The sequence below is a fragment of the Apus apus genome, chromosome 5, assembly GCF_020740795.1.
Source record: "Apus apus isolate bApuApu2 chromosome 5, bApuApu2.pri.cur, whole genome shotgun sequence".
In the NCBI taxonomy this organism is placed as follows: Eukaryota; Metazoa; Chordata; class Aves; order Apodiformes; family Apodidae; genus Apus; species Apus apus.
In genome coordinates, this window is record NC_067286.1 from 14,164,807 (window position 1) to 14,183,336 (window position 18,530).

The 18,530-nt window shown below is 40.2% G+C and overlaps 1 protein-coding gene across 2 annotated transcripts in view; it reads right to left on the minus strand.

Annotated features, from left to right (window-relative positions):
* ABCC8 (ATP binding cassette subfamily C member 8) overlaps positions 1–17,124 on the minus strand; it is an 80,174-nt gene extending 63,050 nt beyond the window's left edge. For both annotated transcript variants that reach the window (XR_007889584.1, XM_051620378.1), the window contains exons 1-6: positions 16,864–17,124; positions 15,426–15,567; positions 12,680–12,801; positions 6,800–6,966; positions 4,421–4,663; positions 3,392–3,580 (exon numbers count right to left, since the gene is read on the minus strand). Coding sequence is in view for 1 of the 2 variants with exons in the window: in XM_051620378.1 (XP_051476338.1) it covers positions 3,392–3,580; positions 4,421–4,663; positions 6,800–6,966; positions 12,680–12,801; positions 15,426–15,567; positions 16,864–17,053 (1,053 nt within the window). In the remaining variant the exon portion in view is untranslated. The remainder of the gene's footprint in view (positions 1–3,391; positions 3,581–4,420; positions 4,664–6,799; positions 6,967–12,679; positions 12,802–15,425; positions 15,568–16,863) is intronic.
* Positions 17,125–18,530: the final 1,406 nt, after the last annotated feature.

An 18,530-nucleotide genomic window follows, 5' to 3' on the forward strand; every position in this document is an offset into this window, starting at 1 on the left:
TCCAAAATTGGCCAGGTCAATGGCAAAAATAGATGCATCCAGTTTATCTTTCAGACTCTAATATTTGTGCTCATAAGCGTTAACTAGGAGTTTGTTCAAGGCCCACCTGTCTAGGTATGGCCCTAGCTTAATTAAAGTATCTGGGTTGCACCAGGGGATGCAAGTTAATGTCCTCTGGGTCTTAGCAGAAACTAAGAGAGTTTAACTCTCATTTAAGGCTCTGAAGGCCTTTGGTTTGAGTTATCCTAAGTTTCTATGTGGTGATGAGGATTACTGGGGAGAGGGGAAGGAGTAGGGTTGAGAGAGAGGTGAGGATGGCGATTAAGTTGTTTGGTGATTTGTTGATGTGCCACTGTTTTATGCAGTTTATAGGGTGTAAGTGGGTGTGAAATTGTTGAATGGTATGTGAGATGGAGGTAGAAGAACAGTCGTAGTAGTGAGAAGACTGTGGTAGTTGTGGCTGTTGAAGTTATTTCTTGTTTAGTCTGTTCTTGAATGGTGAGCCATTTGGGTAGAAAGCCTGTCAGAGGGGGAAGCCCAGCTAGAGATATGTGTTATTATTAAGGTTGCATTTAGTACAGTGGTTTTTGTCCACAAGATTATTATTGTAGATAGTTTTAGGGTCTTGGTTGTGTTTAGGGTAAGGAACCCAGTGGCAGTTACCAGGCAGTATAGGTAGAAAGGTAAGAGGGTTAGTTTTGAGTTGTAAATGAGAATAATAGCTCTTCATCATAGGTGGGAGATGGATAAGAAGCCAAGGATTTTTCAGACTTGTGTTTGGTTTAGTCCTATTCAGCCCATAAGACAGCTGAAGCAATTGCCATGGCGGCAAGTAGGGTTGGTTTGAACGAGTGGCATGTCAGGAAAAGGATGGTGATTGGGGGAAATTTTATTACTATTGATAGGAGTATTGCTGTAGCTAGGGGGGAGCCTTACGTACACAAGGCAAAGAAGCTTCTTTTGAGAAGGTGATGCAACTAATTTGATGTTTCATTTTCAGAAATGGCTTTGGAGACATTCAGTGTCTCATCTTCCTGACAACTTCAGAATAATACCAGTGCCAGTAGGCTCTAACCAGTAAAATACTGAGCAAAAGATCAGTATTTAAATATTTAAAGACCCTAGACTGGCTCTTCTGCTACACTGGAACTGATGACTTCTAGAGCTTTTAAAATAATGTAGGTTTGGTGTATTATGTCAGCAGATATTCCTAATACTGGAACTGCTAATCCTAACATTGCAATGTGGAAGATGTTACCAGCAAAATATAAAGGTTATCATTCTGACAGTCTCTTATTCAGTGTGAAATGATTAACACTCAGAGAAATTCATGTCATAAGAAAGTTCCAGGGTGGCCATTAATATTGATACTGGAGTTATAAATAAACATGAAAAGCATGACAGAATTTAAAACACTGCCATGCTCTAACTGCAGCACTAGCTAAAGCAGTTAATACTGCCCATGACACCCATGTGATCCCAGAGTTCCAGCTCCACAGCAGTTTATATCTGTCAAAAAGGGCCTAAAGAACAGAGCAGATATTATACCTTAGGATTTATCTTTTTGCCTTCAGTTTCACAAAAAGTATTTCTGTTTGGAAGATACAGTTGACTCATTACAAGATTTCCTCAATCTAAACTGTTTTAAAAAATGAAGAAATGTCACTTTAAGAGATGGGTAAAGATGCCCTTCACTGTACCCACAGCTTACTTTGCTTGTTTGCTTCTGTCTCACTGTATGGTAACTCTTTCCCATGTCCTCAAACTCAGCAGGACATCAGAAAAGCAATGTTACCCCTCAACTTATCCGTGCCTTCTTAAGACAGTGTTTTAGCAGCCTTGTTTCCCACACTTCCATAATTCTCAGGAGCAAATAATTAAGGTGGCAAGGCTGTCCTTTTTTTACTCATTACAAGTAAGGTTATAACATTCCTAGCAGTAGAGCTGGCGTGCTTTTTCCAAAGTAGGCTCAGGAGTTCTCCTGAACACACCAGTCTGTTCACAGACAGTTTAAGTAGAAAGCCTTTATACATTTAACAAAAGTAGTTCATCAAATCCAGCAAAAGCTATTTTTGAATGTAAAGGTAATTAGCCTCTTAACAGGAAAAAAAAAAAAAAGTATAAACATTTTAGCAAGGGTAAAATACACCCTTAAATGTCACTCATGGACTGTCACCATCAGAGAGTATTGCTGCTAGGTGATCCCCAAATGGTGTAAATCACAATAACCATGAGGCTACTGCTTAGCTGGACACAGTGAGGGTGTCCAGGCTGGATGAGGCTCCATCCAGGGCCTGTCTGGACTAGACCTGAGTGGTTTGCACAGAGGAACACTAGCTGACAATTTAATAAAGAAATTAAATAGGATAGTCTGTAAATACTGATTTGGTATCACTTCAGCTGAAAGAGCATTCCAAACAAACAGTCATTAAGCAGCTAAAAAGCTTCCACAGTACTTCACTGAAACATAGCCTTATAGTCTTAATTTTTTAATTTCCTGCTTTCACTGGTTTCCACTGAAACTACTTGCTATATTAAGTTTCCAAATATTAGGTAAGGACTGCAAATGGATAAACAATTGATTGTAGCCTGAGGCCTTTGTTAAGTTTTCTGCAGTGCATCTGATGTATTTCAATACGTACAGTGGACCTAACCCAAAGTGTTCTTGAGTGAATGGGTATATTTCCATTAGTGTCAACAGGCTTTGGAAATAAAGTTTGATATCGAACAGTAAGTGAGCTGAAAATTAAAGTGAGCTTTCTCATAGAAATCCAGCCTGAGTTATAATGAGAAGATGCTTCCTGAGACTTGGGGTTTTTAGGTAACCCAGAAGTATGTCTGCTGCTTCTCAGGGAACATTCATTTAAGTCACATTCTTTAAAAATCAGTTTCAGTTAATCTTTCAAAACCAATCTCCCCAAGGACACTAGTGGAAATTCTCTGTCACAGCTAGTTTATTTGGCATTACATTGCAATGACAAAAGCCTGCTTTAATCCTCTTTAGACATCACTCATTTTTGGAAATGAAAAGTCAAGCCTATTAAAAATACACTTTCAAAATCTCTTTCCAAAATGTACTCAGTCACATAGTTGATTCAATCTCTACTTAAGACTGTACCTAAAATCCTTATGATACTATGGTAATTCTGGATATGCTTCATCATTATCTTGAAAGAGGTTATTTTCCAGAATGCAAGCCTGTCTATATATGTGGGTAACATATTTTGCTCCCCATCATGGTACAGGTGTGGATAACAGGCAGTATGTGCATGCTGTCATCTCTAGCATTCACAAACGCATTGCAGAGTCACTGTCTCCACTAAAGCCAAGCAACACATACTCATAGTGTTACTATTTTGACTCCTCTATTTTTATGACATTTTGGCTGTACCTGTGGGCGGATGGTGTTATTTCCTTTCCCAACATTGTGAACAATCCCAGAGATGCAGAGTGGACCAGCAAATCCAAGCAAGTCAGCCAGAATACGGAATGTGCTACTGAGAAGTAATGGTCTTCCAAAAGCACAGCAGAGAGCACGCCAAATTGATCTGGATCCTTGTGGAGATGATGACCTTTTGTTCTGTTCAGAATAAAAAAATAAGTCAGGATTACAATATCAGACTTCAGGTCTGATAAATTACTGGTATTTTTTCTGTCCTTTAAGTAATTGACAATAGTTGCAATCTTTGAGCTAGAAAAGCACAGGAACTACAATTATTGTTTCATTTGTTTTTCTAGAGTCAGAACAAAGCATTAATTTGTACTCTCCTCCACCTTACAAAAAAAGCCATTATTTCTTTCCTGCTCTTAATAGGGATCAAAAAATGTGTTGTTTGTGGCTTGCTGGGGGAGAAAGAAAAAAAGAGGGAACTGACAGGTTTTGTGTTCCGGTGAACAAAGAGACTGGAAACCTACACTCTTTTTTTACACAGAATGCAAAAGACTTCTCTTAAAATCCTGAATTCAGTAAGCTCCCATCAGGAACTCAGGCAGAATTTGAGCTGAGGTGGTTTCAGTCCTGAATTCTCCTATGGGCAAACTGTAACTGAAATAATATGGAAAAAATAGTCTTGTGATGCCTCATTAATATTGACTCTGTAACTGAATGATTCTAGGGTTTTATTAGGAAGAATGATAAAGGGTATAGTCCACACATATATAGTCCACAATTACTTTCAACATCAAAATAGAGGCCATATGGCTTTTACATGCATTTAACCAGCAATGTGTTTGACCTGCATGTTAGGTGGAAAAATATTCTCTGTACGAGGTACAACCGTGTGTATGATCTCTTTATATCTGGAAAGCTATGCTAATGGATACTTCATTTGCATCATGTCTGTTTATAGAATTTCATAACATGGTCATAGCATAAAAAGTAATGAGTAAGCAGATAGGCATAACTCCATGCTTTGCATACCTTCTGTGCTTCAAAGGCCTCATTAAGGCGGATGTAATTGGTCAGAGCTCTCATAGCAATAGGAAGCTTGCCTATGGTTTTCAAGTCTATTGGTTTTTTATGGGCAGTCTTGATGAATGTGTTCATCCACCAGTAGGTCCCTTTGGATAACAGATTCACAAACGGCTGGAGAAATCGAACGCCAAGGTCCTGGAGATCCTCAGGAGGTTTAACTTCTTTAGGAGTTTTGAAGAAAACATATCTCTGAAATCCAGAATAATTCCAACAGTGTCACACTAAATACACAAAAAATAAAAGTCTGCAAAGAATAGATAAGAGATAAAGCAGATAATCAAATAATCATTTCTGGTTTCCCAAAAGTACTCAGGGAACTTAGGCATTCAGATTCAACCAATATGGCAATCCAGTTTCCTCGGTACTGAGGAAAATCAGAGGCATCCAGTTTAGAGATAAACCAGCCTAAACATTCACTACCACCAGGGTACAAATTTGCATAGTTGTAGAAACCCCCCACCAGATGTCAAATACTACAGCCTCTGAGTTCCAGAGAGCACAACGTGGGACATACTGGCTTAGGCCCAGCCATGAGGCTATCACAGTGATTCGTCTTCCATACCACACTGCCTCACATGGAACTACCTCTGTTCTCCTGAATTGGTCCAGGCAACCACCAAACCAGAGTGCATATGGCACCAACTAATGTTTCAATTGACTTAAATGTCAGAAGAGCAAGGTTAGACTGCAGAAAATTTCCTGTTGTCAAGATAAAACTGTTCCAGACATTGCTCATTTTGAGGAATGAAAAGCCAAGCCTCTTAAAAATGCACCTTTCCTTTCTGAAGAGTTCTCAATCACATATTTCATTCAATCTGTACTCATGACTGTACCTATAATATTAGTAGTACTTCTGGATATGCTTTACTGCTACCTTTTCTCCTTGCAAAGTTGGAGAAATAATTCATAGATCCTAGAAAAAACGGTGATGGGGTTGGGAAAGACCATCTAAAGAAAATCAGAAACAGTAGTAGGAAAGGAGAAGGTACAGTTGGGATTGAAAGTCAAACAAGTCAATCTTCTGTCTTCTGGAAGAAGATAGGGGAAAGGGAGGCCAATGTCTGCTGTTTCTGCTGCATAGAGGCCTTGCCCCTTATTTTTATTTTCTACTCCCCTTGCCCCCTCTCAGCCCTCCTTCCTCTCAGCAGTGGCCAGTTCTCCATGCATCCCAATTCCTTCCTTCAGCAGCTACAGCAAAAAGCCTGGTTCTCAAAATTCTGCCATAGACATAGTAGGTATTAAAAATACATACTGTTGGCTAATTAATTTTATGTATCAATTACATTCTTTAGTAATTAAATCCAAATAAACAGAAGATAAAAAAAATATTACAATAATCAGTGACAATTTTTAGTGTTCCTTGTAGCCTATAATTCCAGTGATTGAATCTCATTTTATTATGCAGTTTTATTATGGGGAGGCTTATAAGCAAGTCTCTCCAATATCACATTTGAATTTCACTTTTCCCACAAGCCAATCCACTGATTTTCATTTATGATAAATACTGGACACCTAGCATTGAGAATTTTATTACTCTTTCTTTCAAAATTCTTACTGAAAAGTTTGCTTTTAGATATATTTTTGTCCTATTATCAAATAAACATACAGACACACAAAATTCCCCGAGAAAACAAGGAAGGAACAAATATGTGATTGAGGCAACTCACATTGCTAAAGATGTTACTGGAAACAGTTCACATTACAAGGGAAGCAGCAAGAAAATTTTAATGCAAAACTTTCTTTCCCTCCTGAGACACAGAGTCTTAACTATGGACACAGTTAAGTGAGGGATAGGTGAAGGGAAGAACTTTGGCATTTATCTATCCAGCAGTCTCCAAAGCCATCTCCCAGTTTGGATTACGACTGGAGAAACCACAGACAAAATAAACCCCAAACATATAGCTGGGAGGCTAGATAGCAATCCCCATTGTCCCAGTAAATCACTCACTGTGGTTCTCTCCTGTTATTCGTGTGTCTAAGATATTCTGATAGAGCAAACAATCCCTTTCACACAGGCTTTCCTTGTATCAGAAATACTTGTTTCTGATGACTGTGAATCACCATAGACATTTCAAAACCAATCTTCAACAGCTGAAATTCATCTAAATTTAACTGCAATGGAGTCTGGCATTTCTAAAAAAATTATAAACTCATCTGGCCTAATAAAGTTCGGTTAACATTTGATTTTCAAATATATTTCTAAGTGGATTTTTCTCTCTCCTTTGGAAACGCATTTCACGGTAAGTACACAGAAAGAGGAATGAATTAAAAAAACAACCCCCAAAAACCAAACCACGGAAGATGACTCTCATAATGCTAACTTACCCTCACCCTGATGACATTGATTTCTACAGCCAGTAGCATTCCATATAGAGCAACCAGGAGTCCTGTCAGGCAGAATCGAAGCTGAGAAAATCCAACCCCATTATCACAGAACTTTACAAATTTGATGGTTTTAGTTATGAAAGCTAAAGTCCAGTAAAACAGCAATGCTGTAGGGAGAAAAAAAAAGTTAATCAGCTGCACAGCTGCAAAAATATAGCATTAAATATTTGTTCAGAATGAATGCAACAAGAATATATAAAACCATGAAAATGAAAATATTACAATAATGTTAGTCCCAAATCCCTTTCCTATTAGATTTAGTGATATTTGGCAAGTTTACAAAGTAAAGTCTGCTGAAGAAAATTTTCATCTGTTGTAAACATGCATCTGTTTCATGAGTTCAAGGGAGGGAGTTTCCCTGCAAGTGAAGGTGGCTGTGAATGACACTCTTCAAATCTGGTTAATGCTACAAGACTATTATAAATTTGGCTTGAAGAAAAAGTGATCTCATCACCCCTGCAGATCTCTGGGATCTATGCAGGAACAGATATTAAAATATTTTCTACAAATTGCTACTGCTCGATTGTTCAAGACAAATTCCACATATGTAATTTATCATGCAGATACTTAGGCACATCAAAGAAGAAGGTTCCGGCATTTGTAGAACACAACAAATTCTATTATAGAGTTCTACTGAACTTATTGTCTAAAAGTGCTACTGTCAATTATAGATAAATAATCTCTGCAGTAAGCTCCTGTGATTTGAAATCACCCATTCACCATGCCATAAACCAGCTCCTGTTCCCCATTCTTAAGGAAACACCTTCTAGAATTATGTCCGTTCATATGAATCTTTCACTGATGCTGTATCTGCCATGGCACAACAGCTGGAATGCACTCTAGCTGCCAAAGAAAACATGGATTTGCTTTCTGAGCATCTTGCTGCAGCTACAGAGAGTCTTCAATCAAGACATTACCAACTGCAAGTCAAACCTACAAATGCAGATAATGACCAGGAACTTGCACAAACTTCAAAGAATTTGTGGTGTTCCAGCTACCTCGAGCACCCTAGAAAGCCCTGTTGAGATGTACTGTGGGACTACTCTTTCCATGGAAAACTAAATTCAAGACACAGAGTTAGTTCTTATGGGATTTGGGGCTGCCATTCTGCTTCTGTGGAAATGAGTTTTGAAACTCTCATTTAAATGAGGACAGTAAATGGAACAGTACAGGTACTGGGCATTAGGACATCTGTCAAGAGAGTCCATCTTCCTCTAAAATTAATAGACCAGTTTGTAACAAGAAAGCACTAAGAGGTCAGGTATTTCAGGACTGCATTTTAGTGGCTGATGGCCTTGCAGAGAGGATTTAAGAGACGTGCTTACAGAATCCCTCATAAAACTATAGCCTTTTTATGTGAGGGTTTCTATCATCTTCCCAACTTCAACTGCATAAAATCTTACCCTGCTTCAGACTGTTTCCTACCTTTCCTATTTGCCTGACTCTAAAACCTCACTTAATCCAAGAATACATTCCACATTTTTCTATTCCTAACTACCTTTGTCTTTTAATCCTTATGTCTTGCCTTCTTGCATGGTCCAAGGACTTATACAAACATAGCACAGTGAAAATCTGCACCAGCAGAGGACACCTGAAAAAAAACCAGCCAACCCAACTGGTACTTATGCAGAGCTCTCAGGAGAAGAAATAAGAACTAGCAGAACCATTCTCCTATTTAGGATTTAAATAAGGGTCTATACGACCTTTTCCTATTATTATTATTATTATTATTATTATTATTATTATTATTATTATTATTATTATTATTATTATTAATCTTTTATATAAGAAGTATTAGAAAGTGCCAAACACAATATTCTCAGGTGATAATTGACCTCCCACTGTTATACCTCCTAGAAGTGTTTGAACTTATTTAGCTTCTCACTTCTGAGTACATATGTATGTAATCTAATCTAGACGATGTTCACAGGCAGCTCAGGGTGCTTGGAAAAGAGAGTTATGTGTCTTTCTTTCAAATTTTTTTCATCATCTGGCTGATGAATACATATTGGCTGAAAATTTCTAGAAGTATGACCAAGAACTTCAACTAGCCTGAACTGCCTAGTGATCAAACCACAGAGGCATACTTTATACTTTCATTTACTTGCTTTAGATCTATTTTAGATGCCTGCAGCCTAAAGTACTTCACCTTTTCTTCAGCTGATTAAGCTACAATCAACACCTGGGTGTAAATTCTCACCTGGGGCCACACCACTGAAAACTGAGCAATGTGGAATTCAAATGGTTCTACATCTTTATTGGATGAAGCCCAAGATCTGAAAAATCACGCCCTTATAACTGGATGAGATCTAGTAATTAACCTGTGTCTGTGTGGAGACAAATTTTGTGTACTAAGCAATAAGTATTATATTTAAATGATAACAGGAAGTTAATTTTACACAACAAACTGATTCCAAATAAATTAAATACAATCTCAAGGTACAAGAAATTTAAATTAGAAAACTAGATTACTGTCAAGAATGGTATGACAGTCCTATAATTACAATTGGTTAAAAAAAAAATCTTAAAAAAAATAATCACGTGTTCCAATACTCCTACCCCTTTTGGATTAAAAACTCTTGAGTCCTATTAGTCTTCCCTATTTTCTTCTACTTTTCAATTTCTGAGGCTTATCTATTAAAAAATGGTGCAATCAGATACTACCATTCAGTTTTATATTTTTAATGCTGAAAGAGTTAGCAGATTTTCCAAATCAGTAGGAAAACTATTCTAAAACGTGCCCTGCTAAGCTGTACAACTGCTGTGCAGAAAGCACCTAAATTAGCATTATAACAAGTGTCCCCTGGTAAACAGCATTACACTGGAAAAGCTATGTTTGATGAAATATAATTACAGGTCAAAACCATGCACAGTTAACCAGATTCAGACCTGATCAAAGTGGTTTAATAGTCTGGACACTCAACTGGGATCCTGGACTCAGTCATTAGCTTCAGAGAATAAATATTCCAAATCTTGTCAACTTTTTTTTATAAGAGATTATGATTACTTCCAAATAGTCAACAGCCAGGGCACAAAGCTGAAAGGCAGGATCAGTATGAGAACTTTATGTCCTTGTCTTGCACTCCCCAGTAGAATGTGCTAATCCCCAGGTCTGTTATGGTATTTGCCTCTTGAAGAACTACAAATGGACTTGGTTTCTTTAAGGTACAGAGTGAGAAAGATTTGAAAAAAAGAAAACATCTGAAAGTTTCACAGGATTGGGAAATTGTATCCTGTACAGAATTAATGAACAAACCTTTAAGGGTCTTCTGCACTGCATCAGTGAGGAATTCCCCACTGGATTTAGTAACTTTTGGATAGGACTCAGTTATCCTTTGCTTTATACGGCTACCAACTCTTTGTAAGTGTAGACACTGATCCTGCAGCTGAGACAGATGATGCCCTGCAGTCAGGTGGAACTTCACTGATGCTGAGAAGCAGATGCCACATCAGGTCATTTACTTTACTCTCTGTGTGTGTAATATTAGATCTCCTCTACAACATTTTACTAATGAAGAATGTTCTTTTGGTTTCCTCTCTCAGACACTCAGCAAAAAGTTTATCACCAACTTAAGCTCTTAGTGGTTTCCATTTACCTTATTTGTATTAGGCTCTAGAAAAAAAGCTGCTTCATGGCTACACTGCACTCTAGTGGGTTGATAGCTCAGCATAGGTGTAGTTTAACTGTCTCACAGTGGGCTAATTTGCATAAAGTCATCATCCCCTAGCCCCAGTTGCCAATATGGAGTAGTTGCAATTAACATGGAAATATGATAATTTTCACAGCCAGTTTTCATGGTTGGATAACAATAAATTTGTGCAGTAAAATATAAAGGTTGGAGACTTCCAGAAATGCCTGTCTTAGGTTCTCTCACAAACACAGGACAAGAAAAAGAAAAACAAAAATAAAATAAAAATTGAAAACCCTCAGCTTGTGAAGACTTTGGATTAAAATTAAAATCAGACCAACTAAGAGAAAAAGATTGTGGTAGTTTGATTTTCTTTTTCCCTAAGAGTTAGCTATTCAGAATAGGCTTTCTATAGGAGTCTATTCCTTGGATTATCCTTGCAAAACAAAAATTCACAACTGTTAACTTTAGCATCAATAACACTTAAGTGTTGGTATTCAGTGGTATAACTGTTTATTATTCAAATACTGTCCAGAGCTTATCCAGCATCAGTGCTCTCTAAATACTGAACAAAATTATCAAAAGAGAAATCTCTACAGAGAAAGGATTATGCAAAAATGGGTAATCAATTACCAAATGTAAATTTGTGCTACACTTTTCAATTATTTAGCAGCAGAAACGTGGTAGCAATGCTAAATTATTAAACACTGCATTATACATCTAAAATAAAAAAAAACAACAACCAAAAAAACCACACAACAAAAAATCCCACAAGTGAGAAAAATCACTGTTTGCTTTCCATAGGTGATCATAATAAGCTAGCAATGCTTTGCTGAGACATTACATCTACTTCTGTGAGAAGTCATTAAGTAAACTGTGTTGACTTATTTACAACAAGACCCCACCCAGCTATAAAACACAAAAGAAAACCTACTTTAAAATAGCTAGAAAAACCCCAAAACAATCCCAAACAAGAAGACAATGATTGCCAAGCCTGGATAGAAATTTGAAGTTTTTGAAGATTAATTACTTTTTTAAAAAACATTTTTTTACAGGAATTAGAGGCTTCTGCAGATCAGGATGCTTGCATACCACAACATGCTGTTAAAAATATATTTAATATTTAAAAGCTTTCTCAAAACCATTTGTTACAGACTTTTTACCACCTGAAAAAAGCAAGAACAGAACTTTGATTCCCAGAGCTACAAATGGCACGAGACAAACTTGAGCAGGATCCACTACTACAGAAAACCAGCTCAAACAGAATTTGATGAGCCAGGACCACCAAAGAAATAGCAGCTCACAGGATGACTAAACCTATAGACATCCAGTCTGCAATGTACTTCAACAGCAGAGAAAATGTCACCAGCTACATGCCTGTCAGCAGTAATGGGTTTTCATTCTCTAGTAACAGTTTATTTACAATTTATTTACAAATTCTTCACTGTAAGGGTGGTGAGGAACTGGAATGGGTTGCCCAGGGGGGTTGTTGATGCCTCATTTCAGGAGGTTTTTAAGACCAGGTTGGATGAGGTTTTGTGCAACCTGGTGCAGTGGCAGGGTTACCTGCTCATGGCAGGGGGGTAGGAACTTGATGATCTCTAAGGTCCCTTCCAACCTTAATGATTCTATGAATCTATGATTCAACAATCTTGCAGAAAATAGAGTGTACTGGGTACTTCTTATACACAGCATTTTCCATTCAAAATTCTTAAAGCAGATTACAAAGGGAATTTTTTTATGAACAGGGAGCAAGAACAAGTAAGCAAAGCAATATACCCAGGGTCACGCTGAAAGTCAGGGATATTGTTTAACTATGTATTTCAACAGACCACACACACAAAGATGGCTTAAATATTTTATCATGCTTCAAGGCCACATGGTGACAAGCAGGGGGATTTGGTTAGCTTTTACACTTAAGGGTTTGATGTGCAATTTTTCCCACAGATCCAGTTTTTCCTAGAGCAGCCTTTGGCCCACTGGATCACTGAGAACACCATACAGAATGCTATTAGAAGCACTGAAAAGGATGAACCCCTTCAGAGAAACTCAGAACTGAGTCTGGCAATGGCAACCAGAGCAGAATGTAAGTGTAGCTTTATCCATACCATGGATAAATGACCTGTCACAGAATGCACAGACACACAGCACCACAGTCACATTTACATGTCTTGAAAGCTGCGAGACATACCTATTAATAACTTCGGGAAATTGGATGTTTCAATGTTATGGTAATAGACAACTGATGTGATGGCTGCCAAGAACGCCATCCCAGCCGGCATGTACAGGTGTAAATGGCGTGATTCTGAAACCCTGGGAAAGGAAAAAGGGAACATCTCTTAAAATCAAACCCTCTTAGCTATTGTTTCCCTTTTAATTTATGAATTGTATCCCATAGTCAGCTCTGACATAGGTTTTTCTAGAATGAGTTATGGATGATGTAAAGCCCTCGGAATTACAATTGAATTTATGCTCTTAAATCACATGGCTGGATTTCACCTGACCTCTGTGTTGAAAATGAAATGTGTGCATCCCTATTTCCTACCAAAATCAACTGGAACATTGTTTAAATTAGAAGAAGCAGCTCAGCTCTGAAATGCAAAAAGTTAATTTAAGCTAAACTACTTTAGCAGCTGTCCATCAAAATATGTAGATAAGACCAACTAACAGCACAGCTTTAAATTTTTCTACTGAAACACTTTCTGGAATTGTTTCCTTTTCTTTTTCCAGTTCAGGAGAGGGAAGAGCAACACAGCATGGGAATTACAATGAATTCTGTTTTCAGTAACTGCAACCCAACAAATAAATAATCATATACCCTCAAGTTTTGTTCTATAAAGCAAAACTCTCCTGACACTTTCCTTCAGGTAGCAGTTTGGGGTTCTGCCAATTACAGCCCTTTAGGATTATGGGAATTTTTGGGCAATGGTGTTGTTCTGTGCAGAGGTGGGCAGAATAATATCTTCATCCCTCTCCTCCTTGCCTTCTTCTCCTCTTCCCAACTTCTTCCTTTCACAAAAGCAATGGAGTGTTCTGTGCTGTCAGGAGGTACAATTTCCTCTGTCTAATAGAAGAGGCACAAAGAGGAACTCTACAGGATGCAAACATTCTGGGAATTTCACAACTTGTCCTCTGAACTTCATGGAAAATTAATTAACATCTCTGGATTTGTTCCTGCTGCAGCAAAAGCTACCTTTGTGTAGTCTTGAGAGACAAAAGAGGCTGTGCTGTCAGGGAGCTGGAGATCATCATAGGACACAACATGTCATCCCAAATGTCCAAGAGACCCATAGGAGCCCAAAAGGACCACTTCCTGTATCTGTTGTAGGTAAGAAAAGTCCTCCTTTACATGGACATTGTGGTCAAATCTGCAGAGCTGGCTGGAGCCGTGCTGACAATCTGTGGCATAAACACTTATCACCTGTTGTTGACAAGGAGTTGAATGTGTGTCCAACAAAATGAGAAAAGATCCCCAGTCTCTGAACTCCTAGTGATGCCGGGGCTTTTTGTGCATCAGAGCTGAATTCTCAGCAAGGAAAAACAAACAACAGGAACAGATTTCTTCAGATAGCCTAAGCTTCAGTAGGTAACACTGCAGGAGTGGGAGGTTTTTTTAAATTTCACAGACAGAAGTTTCTGGAACTCCCCTATATAACCATATCTTCAACAGGCTGCATCTATTGCTGAGGTGCCAAAGCCTTTGGCACTCAGTTGCTGCCAAAAAGACTTACCAACATGATCCATTTTGGTCTCAGAAAGCTGATGAATCTCAAAATCTGCTTTTATTCACTGGAGCACTCACTAGCCTGCTGAGTGCTTGGGAGGCACGGCTGTGGGTTGGCACTCCCCCAGGAGAGCTACAAGCTTTGATTCTCATCAGGTGACACTTATTATTTAACAGCAGTGATCTGAGTCAAGTTAAATAGCAAATAAACATAATAAGAAAGATCACTAAAAGCAAAATAAAAGAGAAAACTCAAAGCAGAAGATTTTGCTCTCAGCATCCCACACCCTGCTAACTGAATAAGCAGGAAAAAAAAAAAAAAGCCTTTTTAAAAAACTGGCACTAAGAAACATCCTATTTATACATGTTAAAGAGAAGCTATGATAATAATGACAATATTAGCTTCTACAGCAGAATACTGCAGTGCCCTTGACACTGGTTGGTGGATAGTTGTTAAATGGCTAAACAGAGAGAGTTTGCTCTATTTAACAAGGAGCTTCAACTTTATAATCCTTGTGTTGCAAAGTCATAATAGTTATGAAAACGAGACCTTTTTTCAGAGGAAGACGAACATAGTAATTGTTACATAACATCAGCTTTTTCCATGATAAATCACTCTCTTGTATCACTTGCTTCCCTTGGAGTAACTTTTCCCAGAAGATTACTGTTTAAAGACATCCTAAGTTGAGTAGCAGATGATGGATCATGCCTGTATAACATGACCTGCTCTGCTCAAGGTAACAGATCAGATGTAATAGACAAACATCAGAGGAAACTCTATGGGGTGTGAGATAAGTCCCAATAGATCTGCTCTTTTGTTAAGATGAACAGAACTCAGTTTGCAGGAAAACAGTACAACCTACTGTGCACATGGGAATTCTGCCTGACTGAGGACTGTGGGACTAGGTCCTTAGACATAAAACATATCACGAAAATGTCACCATCTGCTTGAACTGTTAGGATTTCTCTATGATTACTCTTTGGAAAGATAGTGTCATCAAGCTGAACTACAAATTACTAAGGTCAGTTGTGCACATGTACATAACTTGGCAAGGTCTGTGGAATTTTGGGTACAATGTCAGTAGGTCAAACACCAAGAAGACAGATTACATTTTTATTATCATAAGGAACACGGTCTACATGGGAAGAAAATACCTACCCTGAAACCTTTAAAATGTTCAGTGCTATCAGGAGAAGGCAGACATACACTTACCCATCAGACACTATGCCCTCTGCAATTTCACACACCAGCACAAACAAGAGGATAAAAGTCAGTATCCAGCGTAAATTGTGGCCAGGAAAATGAAGCCACGTGCTGTGATGTATATGTACTTTGGAACTCTGACTTCCCCATCCTAAACAGAAAGAGAAAATTATAAAGAGCTTTCCTAACAACAAGAGTGACATCCAAAGCTCCTGCACACAGAAAAGCATATACGTAGCAAACAAACTATGCACTAAAGTTCACACAACTGCATAGTTAAACATGTGTATTTGAAAGTTTTCAGAACTCTGTTCTCATTGCTTCACTTCATAGAGAAGCCTTAAACTCCTACACTTTTAGCAACTTGCTATCAAGTAATTGCATGCAGTAAATATTTTTCAAATACATTAAGTTTAAATAAATGACAAATGAACAAGGAATGAACATTTTGACAAATATGCACAAACACTATGATACATACACTATTTTTTTCTTTACTTGGATATATTTAAATAAAGAATGTACACCTTATCTTACTTTAAAAAAAAAAAAAGTAACTCATTCTCTTTATCTAGACACAAACTAGCAGTACTGAGACATGCCAGACAAACGCAGTTTACCCGCAGCAGCTCTTCAGCTGACCCCATTTTAACAGTTGTGCTGTTATTTCAGCACCAGACCTTTTATGATCAGCAGAAGTGAGTGTTAGATCAGACAGCTCGTGCCATGCCTGTCTAAAGGACAGTCCAGGCTGAGCAGAACGGTACTCGAAAGTACTGACAGCCGCACGCACGAAACCACCGGGACACCTACTGGTAACCCCAGTCCGACGTGACCACACCGCAGCCGCCGCAGACACGGCAAGTTACAGCAGCAGGGCAGCCCTCCCAGGCATCACCAGTAAAAAGGACGGCTGTCCGGCTGCTCTGTCTCTTCAGTAATTGCAGGGAACATTACTTGATAACCTAAGAGTTGCATCCCAGCTTTTCTGGGTTTTACATTTATTTTTGCTTCCTACATTTATTTTTGCTTCCCGCGCTGCCAGGCAAAACCTGCGGCTCCTCCAGCCCCTACGCAAAGGGGGATCACCCGCAGGGAGCCCAGCAGTCTGCCCCGCCTGGGAAAGGCCCCGGCAGAGGGAATGGGGCAGCGCTCCCAGGCGCGGCGGGATGCTCGGGGCGCGGGCGGGCAGGCTCGGCAGCGGCGGTCACCGCAGCATCCCGGAGCTCGCACGGCGAACGAACGCCCTTTGCAGCCTCCCCGCGCTGCCGCGGCGGGAGCACGGCCCGGGGGGCAAGGCCGGGCGGGGGCTGCGCGGCAAGGCAGGGCCGGGCAAGCGAGGAGGGGAACACGGCAGACACGGCACGGCAGAGCGCGGGAGGGAACCCCAGGGTAAGACAAAGCAAGGCGCGGGGGGGCAGAAGGCAGGGCACAGGCGGGCACTCACCGATGAAGAGGATGGGGAAGGTGATGAAGAGCAGGAAAACGTGCGGCACCACGTTGAGCGCGTCCACGAAGCAGCCGTTGTTGAGCACGCCGTGGTCCACGTTGTAGGCGGTGGAGTTGCCCTCGTCGCCGCAGAAAGCCAGGGCCATGGCGGGACCCTGCGCGCAGCCCAGCGCCGCCTCCGCGCACATCCAGGCGGGGCCGGCGCAAGCTGCGCGGCGGCGGGTCTGCCCGCACCGGCGGCGGGTCTGCCCGCACCGGCGGCCAGCGACGGCGGCGGCCACCGGCCCGCCCCGGCGCTGCCCCGGCGGCGATCAGCCCCGGCCCGCCCCCCGGGCCTCCCCGACACCGGCTGCGGCCCGCCCCCCGCCCCGGGGCGGCCAGGGACTGCGGGCGGGGAAGGTAAAGGCGACCTGAGGCCTGGCAAGGCTCCGAGGGGGCTCAGGGAGCCCCGGGGCAGAGCTGGAGCCCCGGGCAGAGCTGGAGCCCGGGGCGGCTGGAAGGCGCGTCCCTTCCGCGGCAGGACTGGAGAGCAATGCGGAGGCACCGCGGTTGCCTGAGAGCAACATCCAGCAGCGTTCCAGGCTTTGCAGTTCAGCATTTTATGCATCGTTAATAAGGCAGAACGTTAAAAAACCCACTCAGTTACTGATGACAGAGGAACTATAAACTACAAAAGGATTTTTTTTTTAACCTTGTCGGCTTTGTGGTTTTTTTCTCCACTATGATGACGATATTGTTAGATTAAATTCTGTAAACCCTGTCCTCAAAAGAGAATTCAAAATCATATCCTGAACAGCTCTTATGTTTGAGCTTCACCTTTTTTTTACCTTAAAATGAGTTCAACTTCCCTCACTCCCCCTCCCTGAGGCTGTTGCAGTCTGTGGGAATCAGACCACTTATTTGAGTGGGTTTCACATCACTCCTTGTGCAATTCTATGTATATCAAAAATAATCAATAAATCAAACTTTCCAAAACTTTGTCTTGATTAGAAGTTAGGCTCAGCTGAGTCAAAGTCAAACAAAAACTCTAATCAAATATCTCCATACTGGGGGATAATGCTGGAAACTAGCACATGGTCAGAAGTCTGCACCTGGCTTACATTTGCAAGCACAGGTTGGGTCAAAGCCTGAAATTCAAATATCTCTGGGTCGTTGCTGTTAAACACTCAGCATCAAAATTAATAACTAAATCCTTCACCTTGGAGTTCTTTTCATTCCTAAACCAGAAATGCTCACATATCCAAGCCTAACTATTCAAATTGCAAAAGCTACAAGTTGGCTGAGGGCCTCTTAGGGAACTTAGTCCATAAATGAAAAATTTCCTTGTTTTTCCTTTAATGATTTAGCTCAACATAACAGAGATAATTTTATTTCTAGGACAGACAGCTCCACTAAAAGATCTGAAAATTACTTTTGTCAGGCTGCTCTTAGTGATCTTACTGTCAGACAGCAGGAAAGAAAAAGTAATTCTCTGCATGCAACATATTATTATTTCCTGTGAAGGGACTTCTGGGTCTACAGCAGTGTGGTTAAGAAGAAAAAATAAAAGAGAAACCCCAAGCCAAATCTTGTGTATATGTATTTTCAAGTGTTGAAGTTTCACCCAGACTGGAAAGACTGTAATTATTTTAAGTTTTGGACAGAACCCAGCATTCATCTGAGCTT